This window comes from Siphateles boraxobius, unplaced genomic scaffold, assembly GCF_051911475.1.
Source record: "Siphateles boraxobius isolate OS27281-9 unplaced genomic scaffold, OSU_SipBor_1 25, whole genome shotgun sequence".
Lineage (NCBI taxonomy): Eukaryota > Metazoa > Chordata > Actinopteri > Cypriniformes > Leuciscidae > Siphateles > Siphateles boraxobius.
The window spans coordinates 19,789,454-19,801,745 of record NW_027508866.1 but is presented as its reverse complement, the minus strand read 5'-3'; the positions used below and the strand labels follow the sequence as shown (position 1 = coordinate 19,801,745).

The 12,292-nt window shown below is 39.3% G+C and overlaps 2 protein-coding genes across 2 annotated transcripts in view; one reads left to right on the top strand and one right to left on the bottom strand.

The window, feature by feature from the left end:
- The window catches only part of mtrex (Mtr4 exosome RNA helicase), a 58,718-nt gene extending 46,727 nt beyond the window's left edge, over positions 1-11,991 (bottom strand). Inside the window, exons 1-11 of the mRNA XM_077243056.1 lie at positions 11,828-11,991; positions 11,362-11,499; positions 10,715-10,781; positions 10,575-10,637; positions 10,380-10,492; positions 8,248-8,422; positions 8,073-8,163; positions 3,359-3,483; positions 2,454-2,552; positions 1,991-2,108; positions 985-1,116 (exon numbers count right to left, since the gene is read on the bottom strand). Coding sequence (XP_077099171.1) covers positions 985-1,116; positions 1,991-2,108; positions 2,454-2,552; positions 3,359-3,483; positions 8,073-8,163; positions 8,248-8,422; positions 10,380-10,492; positions 10,575-10,637; positions 10,715-10,781; positions 11,362-11,499; positions 11,828-11,925 — 1,219 coding nt within the window. The 5' untranslated portion in view covers positions 11,926-11,991. The remainder of the gene's footprint in view (positions 1-984; positions 1,117-1,990; positions 2,109-2,453; positions 2,553-3,358; positions 3,484-8,072; positions 8,164-8,247; positions 8,423-10,379; positions 10,493-10,574; positions 10,638-10,714; positions 10,782-11,361; positions 11,500-11,827) is intronic.
- On the top strand, positions 5,196-8,066 carry LOC143750184 (E3 SUMO-protein ligase ZBED1-like). Its single transcript, XM_077243071.1, has one exon. The coding sequence runs from the start codon at positions 5,433-5,435 to the stop codon at positions 7,260-7,262; it is 1,830 nt and encodes a 609-aa protein (XP_077099186.1). The 5' UTR covers positions 5,196-5,432; the 3' UTR covers positions 7,263-8,066.
- Positions 11,992-12,292: the final 301 nt, after the last annotated feature.

Sequence of the window (12,292 nt, the reverse complement as noted above, 5' to 3'; positions counted from 1 at the left end):
CAGACCAAACAGAACAAAACCACTGATAGAGAGGAATAAGTGCTTCTGAATATGTTAAGGCCACAGCACTACTTGAGACCACAATATCTCTGCAGTGGTCTCTGCTTAAGCAACGCCTCAAAAGATTAGAAAACCAAGAGACCAATCTACTTGTGCATGCTGGAAATGATGAAAATGTTCTGGAAACCCTCTATAAAAATCACACTTGAGCTGGAAAGCTCTTATGATGACATCTGCTCAGATAGAGCCAATGAAAACAGTCTCCCCACCTAAAACAAGACTCGCAAAACAGTAACAGCTGTGTGGATGACTGCTAGTGCGGTCCCAAGTGCTCACCCATATACCATCAAAGGCACATTTGGTTGTGAATTAAGAGCACACTATACACAACCAAAACAAGTTTAAAAGTCCGCAATAATGCAACGCTTCTGTGTGCGCCACCACATCAGTCACTTTTAAAATAAATTCAATTAGGCCATGTAATACAAAGCGGTATGGGAAGTGGCAAAACTTTTGAAGATTGTTAAGTCACACATGTTGTCCATTTCCCTTAAAAGAGAACAGAAGGTTTGACACGTCAATAGGAGGAGGAAGGGCCACGTTCATGCATTTGGTTCTGCAAAACATTCTGCTTCAAATAGATGAATACTTGATAAAGAATTCCCTGGAACTGTTTCAGAAATGGGAAAATTCCCCAAAACAACACAAAACTCAGCTCATTTCTTTTTCTGACACTTTATATGGCCATGATTTGTTTTGTTTTTTTAAATCTCTTTCTAATTAATAGGAAAGATAAATCATCATCGTGCCAATATTTGTGCAATAAGAGTGAGATGAACCTTATGTTCTAGAATGGAAAACAAGCAAATATTTCTCCAAAGAAAAACGTTATGCTCTTCCAAGGCTTAGTTTAGCCCTTGCAGGTGCATAAGTAACAGTAATAGTCTTAGCAAGAGGCCTTATTAATTGTTATAATATTAATACCTGTGTTGAAATCCAGTTTAGCCACTTGCAGTGCATAGGCCTCACATTCTTTCTTACTGAAGCTGAAGATGATAACCGGCTGGAAGTTCCTTTCCATGATCATCTTTACGATCTTGAAGACGTTAGATGGACCTGACCAAAAATAACATAAATAAACAAAACACCAAAAAAAAAAAAGCCAGCAATGATTTAATACAACAATCAACATGTTCCAAACATCTAATGCCCTGTTAATGTTTAATAATAATATCTATCTAAGGCGATTTGATCACATGTGGATATTGCTAAAACACAGGCGTAAATGTGAGATACTGAACATATATTAGAATATTCATTTTTCATCCTGTAAAATATTTAATTTTGTAATCCAGTGTTTATTAACCATATATTGGCTGTCTGTGAATTGTTGGTATGCCTGACAGCAAAATTCAGTGATAGGAAGTTTTAATCAAGCTTTACATCCTATCACTAGGCAGTAAGTTAAGCTTGATAAGAATTCTGCTTGAAAGGTCACATTTGTGGCGAATTTAAATGAAGTGCGACTACTTTGTGCTTTATTCATCCATCTCAGCTGACTAGTTGTAAACAGCTCACCTGAGATGAATGTTAATATTAGATGTAAACAGATTCATATTGAATTATCTGAAGCAACAATATGACTGATTCACATTAAATCAATGGGAGTCCATCAGAGGTTAACCATTTATCTGAACTAGTAACTGAATTGTGCCCCATAACTACAGATTCTTACACAATTGTACCTTAAAACCAACATGGAACAGTTCACAACGCAGTGTACGCCCATAATCTGATGTTATTTCAATGCAAAAAGGCACATTAAACAAATAAAAGGAATAAAATGTGGGGTTGGACTTCATTTTATTGATCAAATTGATTGGATCTTAAAAGTGGGAGTCGGATACCAGAATAGAGCAACTTTTTTTGTACTTGCTAAATCATATTTGATCATGCCATTTTGATTTTATATTGGCTTTTAAATACTAACCTTTGGTTCCACCCTTTCTGCCTTTGGGGTCCCATTTGCCCCCCGTGTTGCCTCCACTGTCCCCTACATCCCTCAGGACCTGCATAGCGGTGTTAAAATTGTCTTCTCTGAAGTCTCCCTGACAAGAAGTGCCACAAAAAATATGATTACATAACTGCAGTTATAGTAGGAACATTTTTTTAAACTTGATCAGTTTGTTGCGTAGCTGTGGCTTGGCAGTTACACAATACACACACGCACTCTGATATTGCAGCATTCAGGATCTGTATTTAATTACATGTAGATGTGCAATTCTTGAATGAAAGCTCCAGTCTACACCCATGTCAGATAATGGTACACAAATTCCCAACATTGTAAAACAGAGGGCGGCACACACCCGAGATCACACAGGTATGTTTAACCTTCATCTCTGATGCCGGAATAAAAGCTTTAATTCAACTATTCAAGGTATTTGGCTACTTACGTTCTCGTCCACAACAAGATGGAGTCCATCACCCCCTGCTGGAAAGACGTAGTGCTGCAGTGGGGTGGGGCGGTAGTCTGTGTACACCACATGACAGGGCTGCAAGTAAACACAAGGAAATCACACTCATCCTGGAGGCATTAAGAATTCAGATCCACTTCCTTTAAAATGAATCCATTTGCTTTAGCAAACATTGCTGATTAAAGTAGACCAGACCTTCTGCGCTTGCTCTGTACTGGGTTAGTTGTGCATTTTGAGTGATTGACAACATTCAGTGTTTTATACATCTTTTTTTATATACTTATAGTATTTATTAATATTTTGGATTAGCTTTTATATATTTTCAGATGTCATTTTAATTGTAGTATAAGGTTATAATTTTGTTGTGCATTTTAGCTTTTTATTTCAGCTTTAGCCTTTTTAGTTTTAGTTTGGAATTTTAAATGGAGCCTAATATTTAATTTAATCTCAATTACCAAAAACAATCAAATGTTTTAGTTCACAACAACACTGGATAGGAGATCTCTAGGGCATCCTGAGTGGTTGATAGGCGTTAACGTTGAAAGGCATTCTGGGTGGTGGCTAAAATGTTCAGACTGGTTGTTTTAACATAAGAGTGGTTGACAGCAGGTTGCTAAAGTGTTCTAGATGGTTGCTAGGCTATTAATTAAGACATAAATTTAGAGCAATTTAAAACAGATTAAAGGGCTTGTGTGTTGACATTTGGATTTTAAATTCATGAACACTGAAGCAGACTCTGAACATTCTACCAATCTTAGTATTTAATTATAGGAACTAAAGTTAAGAATGTTCAATGCAAGTCTATGGGATATTAGACCTTTCACTAGAAGAAAACCACCGGATCTGTCAGAAAAACAAAAAACAGAATGAACACAATGACCCACCTGTTTGTGGAGGTGACAAATCCACTCTGCAAACTGCCGAGCGTTGGGAATGGTGGCTGACAGGAAGACATGATGGACATTGTCCGGCAGTAGGATGATGGTTTCCTCCCACACAACTCCACGCTCTGCAGGTCACATGACCCAGAAAGACAAACTCAATGACTGCAAACATGCGTACTACTAGTGTTGTCACGGTACCAAAATTTCAGAATTCGGTACCAATACCAGTAAAAATCTCGGTACCAAAGCTTAATTTAGATTAAATTTACATATAATAAAGTGTATATCACAGTTACAAAGATGGAAACTGTAGTATTAAAAACACTTTACAATAAGATTCCATTTGTTAGATAACATTAGATAAAATGACCGAACAATAAACAATAGTTATATACTGTAGCAATTCTTCATGGGGTTAACTTAAAAATGTACTAAAACATTTTATCTGTTAACATTATTTAATGCACAATGAATGAAGGGAAGAAACATGAACAATCAAGTATTTGTATTAAATTACATTCACAAACATTAATCAATGTTTTAAAAATATATTGTTCACTCAATGTGTTGATGTTAGATAACGCATTAAGTAATGTTAATGAATGGTATCTTATTTTAATGTTACCAAACTATACAGGAGACAAAACATGTTTTATTTGACTTGACTGTACTTTTATTTAATCCAAAACTGCGTTCATATTTAATTTTAAAAGGGCTTTTTAAACCTGCAAAGAGTTATCAAGCCAAGAATAAGCCTAGAACTGCTTTTCTGACGGAATGATCTTAATGACATAAATAGGTATGCACCGATACTGATACCAGCACTCGGGTGTTGGTCCGATACTGTGCTCGTACTCGTAAAACTACCCTGATATAACCACACCCGATACCACTTTAAAGGGGGTCCACATATCGCGTTTTTTGCGCGTGCGCAAATTCGTTATTTCAATTGTAGACTATGCCGCGGCGAGATGATCTCAACATCTCATCTCAACAGGTCATGTGACAAATCAACTGATCAGCTTCGGCCTTTCCGTAACATCGAAAGCTCGGCCGAACAGCTGATCATTAGCCTGGTTCTACCAGACTCTCGTACATTTCATTTGTACAGAGAGTCTGGCACCGCTCTATTGACAAGCGTTAACTTCCTTGTAGGCGGGTATTCTATTGAAGTCTAAAACTATTGGATCTGCCCAGAGTCACTCTATCTGCCATAACCAATCGCTAACGTTTGGTCGTGACATATGTCTTTTCCCGAACACAGTGGGAGGATGGCCATAAACACAAAACTAAGCAAAGATTGTTCTTGCTCCGGCTTTAACTTCTTGGTATTCGGCAGCGTTGCCACAACGGACCGAATGGCTTCGCTCGCATCTTTCTTATTTTGAACTACAACTCAAAATAACGCACGAGTCGACATCAACGTCATCGTTCTCAGCCACTCCCTCTGTTCGCTGATTTGCCCGGTAAAAAATTGATCGGAGAAAACCAAAGTCTACAGCGCAATCCCAGACGTAGTACTGAAGGAAAATGAAATTGAGCGGAAGTGCGTAGGAGGGCGGAGCCAGGCTAGCTGATCATAGCTGTACATAGCTGTTTTTATTTCTCATCTCCATAAATATATCTATTAGTAAACTAATGCAAGGGGTAGAAATCAATTAATTCTTTGCTAATACTTCCTCGTCATCATGGAGAGCGCATTTCGTACTGCTTTCTCCTTTCCACAAGCTCTCACGTGGCGTCTGTCGTTGTTATGCAACCATGAACAGAGGCGCGCCTGGAAAAACGAGCGTGCCGCGGCGCGTCGCTTCTATTATGAACACTAGGGATGCTCATTTTGACCGTTTAACCGTTAACCGATAGTAAAAATTTTGACCGATTAATACTATCAGTTAAACGGTTTAAAACGTTTTTTTAAGCTTTTTTTTTTTTTTTTTTTTTTTTGCTGCATGGTTTAAAAAACAAAACTATATAGGTTTTACTATATAGTTAAAACTATGTATTAACTCACGGGGCGCATTGACACGCGCAACCACACACGTGCCTGCAGACATTTTTTTACCGAGCAAGCAAAATGAAGCGATCGAAAAGAAGCACGGTGTGGGACCATTTCAACAGAAAGGGCGAAGACGAGGTTACCTGTAAAATATGCTGCGCTGTTTTAAAATACAGCAGTAGTACGAGTACGATGCAGTATCATTTGAGAAGCAAACATCCACAAGCATCGAGTGATGAAGGGCAACAAACTTTGCCCGCCATGTTGTCAGGGAGAAGATGCGATGCACGGCGATCTGAGGAGATAACGCAGAGAATCTGTTCAATGGTTGTAAAAGACACTTTGCCCATAAGTGTCGTCTATGGTGAAGGTTTTCAAGAGCTACTGGGCTATATTGAGCCCAATTACGAAATCCCATCAAGATGCACTATTACCCGTAGAATTGAAGCCCGTTTTGAGGAGAGAAAAAAATCGCTTAAATCACAACTCGAAAGCACAAAGTGCGTGGCCCTTACGACTGACTGCTGGACGGCACTCACAACGGAGAGCTATATAACAATAACGTGTCACTACATCGATGAGGACTGGCAAGTTAATTCAGCTGTCCTTCTAACACAGAGTATGCCTAGCAGACACACAGCTGAGAACCTTGCAGCTAAACTAATTGATGCGGTGGAGACATGGGGACTTAATGGGAAAGTGTCTGCATGTGTTCATGACAATGCACGCAACATCGTGGCTGCAAACTCTCCAGAACGGGTGAACTGGGAGTCGGTTCCGTGTTTTGCTCATACACTACAGCTAGCTGTAAATGATGGATTTAATGTGTTCGTGCATCGGGTCATCGTTGCAGCTGGGCGCCTGGTTAGGCATTTTAACCACAGCACCCCTGCATGCAAGGCACTGGAAGATAAACAATCACAAATGAAACTTCCGAAACACCAGCTCATTCAGTCTTGTAAAACAAGATGGAACTCGGTGTGTGACATGTTCGGAAGACTTCTCGAACAAAGGTGGGCTGTTACAGCTGTTCTGTCTGACCGAACGGTTACAAGGCTGCAAGATGCCAGAACCCTGGAGATACGAGACGAACACTGGCAAATAATGGAGGAGATTGCACCCGTGTTGGAAACTTTAAAATGTGCAACCACCATAATGTCATCAGAAAAGAACGTTTCAATTTCCAACATTTACCCCATCACCTTTAGCCTGCTGAACACACACCTGATGAGAGCCGAGGATGACGGCCACAGAGTGACGGAGTTCAAGGCAAAAGTTCGGCAGTCCTTAAGTGGCCGCATGCAGGTAGTTATTATTAGGCTATTATTATTATCATTACTATTATTGTCGTTGTTTTGTATTAATTGGGGGGTTATATGTTCGTCACAGGTTGACAAGGATGATCTGGTGGCCAAACCTGCGCTGATCGCCTCTGTCCTGGACCCTCGCCATAAACATCTCCCGTTTTTTGCACAAACGGAGAAAGAAGCCGCAAAAGCAAAACTTATTGAAATGTGTGCTGCTATGGAAATGGCCAATGCGGAAGATGAGACAGCGGTGTCTGCTACCCAAGCTGGAGATAAAGACCGCAGCCAAAGTAACGCCATGATAATGCTCCTGGGAGATGACTACAGCGCCCCTCGTCAAGCCACTGATTATCCAGAAGAGGTTGACATCTACATGAGAGACAATCCTCCATCTCTGGATATTAATCCTCTTGACTGGTGGAAAGCAAATGAAAGGCGCTTCCCGAAGCTGGCCACTCTAGCGAGACGTTACCTGTGTATTCCCGGGACATCTGTGCCATCGGAGAGGGTGTTTTCTGCCGCGGGTCTAACCGTCAACAGGCTGCGCTCCAGACTAACCCCAAATCACGTTGACATGTTGCTTTTTTTAAATAAAAATTAGACACGGTGTGGATTGAGGTAGGGCTGCTATTTTTATTTAACGAAAAATCTTAGTCTAACGGAAAAAAATGCCGGCTTTTAATCCGTTTCGTTCAAACGGATTCACTGTTTTCTTTTTGTCATGTTAATTTGTTAATTATCTAAGTGTAAAAATATATATATTAAGTGTAGGCATATTTCATGGTTTTTTTTGTATTATTTTATTCTGTTTTTCCTCTGTTGTCACAAAATTTGATCTGAATCCAGGTTCTGTGGTTGATCTGTTCTTTATGCTGCTGATTGCACTTTGCACATTAAAATAAACCCTTTGATAAATAAATACAATTGTTTTTATTTTTAACGGGTCACAGATACGCATTTTATTTTTATTTAATGCCAATTCAATATTAACGTTATAATCTTATCAGTTAACGGTTAATAATCGATTTACGAGCGGCGGTTGTCGGTCGGGAAAAATAACCGAAATGAGCATCCCTAATGAACACGTTTGCCGCAAGCCTACATTTGACTCTTTCCTCCTTTCTTGTCAACAAGTGGATTCAGAGCCACCGCATTAGCAGCGCCACCGGTCGCCATGTCGAAGAGTGTTTTTATGAAGAGGACGAAACTGTGCACCATTCGGACAGTGCATCAAGAACCAGATTAACCCGGTACTTCGGTACCACAAGTACTTAAGAAAAGCTGGTACCGTAATGGTTGAATTTTTTTGTAAGGGGTCTCTATGACAAAACTACGATAAACTATTATGCACTTCACAATATTTCAGGTAACTTTTGTATTTTCTGCCAATTAAACATTATATACAACCTACCTGAGTCTCTCATGTAATGGATTTCATCAAAGATGACCCATGCCACCTCCCTCATAACCTCTGACCCTCTGTAGAGCATGCTCCTCAAAATCTGAAAGAAAACACCCCAACAGAACAATAAATCAATAAAGAACCAGTCGTTGATATTGCAGCGGATAACGGGCCGCTGTCTCACCTCGGTGGTCATGACCAGACAGGAAGCTGTGGGGTTAATAGTGACGTCACCGGTCATCAGACCCACATCCTGGAACTCTTCGTACATCTCTCTGTACTTCTGATTGCTCAAAGCTTTGATGGGACTGGTGAAGATGACTCGCTGCTTTTCTCGGAGCGCCAGAGCAATGGCATACCTGCGTGCAGAAGGAAACACACAGATCTAAAGCAGTGTTTCTCAACCACTGCATCACAAGACCGTTTTGAGTGGGTAGCAGTGTGTAGTTAAAGACACAACAACTTAATTCTGCATGTTTTTCTGATGCGAGACTTTTATTTGGAAAGTATGTGACAGCTGTTGACTCTTCTGCAAAGAATTTTCTCTTCTCTCAGACAGAACGGGTTTTTCTATTCTACTGCACTAATTTTCCATGTTTTTCTACAATATACAATATGCCCTAGACGGGCGTGTTTGAGTGCTTGCATCTCACGTCTATTGTGCGTGACGCGGCGTTCTAAAAACATGAAGTTAAACTTATAAAAATGACTCTAGACGTCTGTTTTTTTGTTCTACTGACCTGCGTCTCACATTGTCCTGATTCAGTCCTGATGTCAGACTAAATGTCAGTCATTAATTCTAACGTTATTTTCATAACTTGTCAGGCCCAGTTCACACAATGCGGTAAAAATTCTAAGGGTGCAATGTTGTTACATTGTCAATGACCAAAAAGTACGTAACCGGCACATGTGTTAGCTGAGAAGGATTTGCATGCAGGTATGTTTATTCTATTCATCAGGATCAGTGTTTTATTAACAGTTATACTACTGGCTGTTGAATGGTTAAATCCGATTGGTTAACGGACATTCTGATGTTTGCAATTATTTTCAGGGAAACGGATGATCGCATTACAGTTCCATATCACTTCACCAAATGATTTCAAACGCACACACACACAAACACAGTAATTTTTTTGTCAGCGCTGCTCTGAAGATTTTGTCAGCAAAATAATTTAACAATTTAAAAGCTACAAGACATTTCTCACTTACGAATTAACAGCGGTGTTCTTGGAGCAGATAAACTTACAGTTTCACTATTAGTGGAGACGCACACTGTTGAGAGACACGGTGACTCAGGTAATTCATACACACTTAACGCTCTCCTTCCCTCTAATAACTGCATTAGTCTTATCTGTGGCTCAAGCCTCCTTTTACTAGCTCTAAAATTATGTGTTGGGATTACAGAGGCGTGGGATTAGATTCTTAAGAAATTAGTCCTACACACAAGAGTGTTTCAAGGACAAAAACCTGAAAAATGTCTTACATGTCTTGAGGTGTGGCAAACGTTGTACAAGTGGAATAATTGATTCTGGTCAGTTGAATAATTAGAAAATAATGCACACACCAGAGGTAGTAATGCAGCTACGACATGAATCGGAGTGTGTATTATTTTATTAACAGTCGTTTCCCACAGCAAGAAGCACATATTTGTTTTCGGTGTGCATGTTAACTGACATGCATTTTTACTGACAGGTTAACTGTCTTGTAAACATATCGAAGTGACTGAAACAACAGATCGGAGCTGCTTTCTGGGTTGTTTGTCGTTTACAATTTACATGCGGATGTTGTATACACCCCATGATAACAAACTTTCGAAACGATCAAGTTTACCAACTTCTAAAAACAAATATAGTTGTCTTTGTAAAGAAATGCTTGCTTATATGTAGCCTTGGATCCGCTGTACAGACACTTCCAGTGTAAACACTCTTGCGCGTCTGCAGCTGCAGTGACTAATATAACCAAAATACTACCAATTGTATATTTTGGATGACTGTGGTGGCTCATCGCAACTTACTTGTTATTCATACTAACTTTATGTTATTTAATATAACTTATAATACTGTTTATTCATCAGTGTTAGTGATATTCTTGCAATTTATGTGTATGTTAAGTGAAGTGGGATGTTACTTGTGTGTGCATCAAACATTTTTGAGATATAAATTAGCTTGGTTCAAATTCATAAAAATTGAGGTTGTGGCTTAATGACAATGGGAAACTGTGTCCAATGGCCGAACCAGTTGAGAACCACTGATCTAAAGAACTAATCTTAAGTAAAAATGCGCACAGAAAATATATTTGATTCTAACAGACACTCACTCTGCACACACTGTCTTTCCTGCCGACGTGTGGGCCGACACAAGCACAGACTGGTTGTTATCGATGCACAGGATGGCCTCACGCTGGAAAGGGTCGAGTAAGAAGGGGTACTCCTGCATGAGGGAAAGCAAACCATGTTCAAACAAAGGCAAAGCATTGATGTTGTCATGGGATGTTCAATGAGGTTCAACTCACCTTAGCAGCTTTTCCAACGCGTGGTTTCAGCGGAGTGTATTCCTCACTGGCAGGAAGAACCACCTGAGAAAGGAAGATGTGGTCACCACATGATCATTCCACAGAGAGAGGTTTTTTCTACTGTGCATCTGTGTGTTTACCTCATGAGTGCAGCCCTCCACTGTCTCCACCTGCTCCGCTTTCACTTTAGGCATGAGCTCTGACAGACTGAAGGATGACACAGATGGAGAGAATTACAAGAGGTCAACCAAGAGTGAATTTCACTCATAGGTAAGGGTGCAAAACGAATAATCACCCCAATAATAGTTTAAATTAATAATATTAATTGCTATTTCATTTAATGGTAACATTGCAATAAGGCCTCATTTGTTACCATTAGGCAATTTACTAACTAACATGAACAATACATTTGTTACAGTATGTGTTAACGTTATTATTTAATAAAAATCCAGCTGTTCATTGTTTGTTCATGTTAGTTCACCATGCATTAATGTTGACAAATACCACTTTTGATTTTAATAATGTATTAATAAATGTTGAAATAAACATTAAAGATTAATGTCATATACACCTAGGATGACTTGAGGGTGAGTAAATCATGGGCTTATTTTCATTGTTGGGTGAACTATCCCTTTAATACACAGGATTAATTGTTAAACTTGGGTAAATGAGCAATGTGATATGTCAAGCAAGATAACCCGGGGTTTGCAATGATCAAGTTCAAGTGTGAAAAGCCCTTATGATATATTTCAGAAGTAGTACACAAACAGTACATCACCAATCTTACTTGATCTCTTCAGCTGATACTGTTTCCAGCTTTTGTCTTTTCCCAAGCACCACCTCATCTGAAGCGTCATTTTCTTCATCTCTTTTGCGGACCGCTGCTGAATCGCCATGCGGTTTATCGGCTTTATTGAGCGTCTTGCTATTAGATGTAAAGACAACAAAGATTCACTCAACGGCCAACGTTAAGCACTAGATATCTGTACACTTTACAGATTACTAAACTAAGATAAAGTGGCTGGTGGGATATTCTTGCTGGTCTCCAGGGTACTGCTAAAGCATTTTAAAGTATAATTTGGGTGGTTGCTATTGTGTAACATAGGGACAGTCAGTCAGTCAGAATAACTAACGTTAGGTATTTTAAGTTTCTATCAATGGCGCGTCACATGTGTTCAGTAAGACCAGACAAATACTACAATATCTATTGATTAGTTCTGCTAAACAAACATATATTCCGCACGTTTACATACCCTGACTGAGCTGCGGACTTTGGAGTTGTTTTTTTGCTGGAACCGGCCTGTTCTTCATCAAATACGCTGAACAAATCGTCTCCAAAGGCGTCCGCCATGACTTCAAACCCAACAGACACAAATCCCGCAGACCTCGTGCCGGAAATGACATGAGCCACGTCGAACGTGTGAAGTGAGCAACGAAAATAGATAGACAAACAAAATGCTTCTCTCTAAAATAATCGCAAATACATTCCAAGGAATTTGCCGTAATTTGAGTTTGGTATATAATTAATTTTATTTAGTGATTAAAACTTTTAAAGAGACTTTAATAGGTGTTGATAGACTACAACAAATACCTCTGAACATGTATTTTACAATACTTTTTATTAATAAATATTTATATTTGTTTTAATAATTAAGTATTTTGTTCGTTCTCTCTCTCTCTCTCTCTCTCTCTCTCTCTCTCTCTCTCTCTCTCTCTCT

Excerpts from the sequence above, each read along its gene's own strand:
- LOC143750184 (XM_077243071.1), top strand. The coding sequence starts at position 5,433 with ATGAAGCGATCGAAAAGAAGCACGGTGTGGGACCATTTCAACAGAAAG.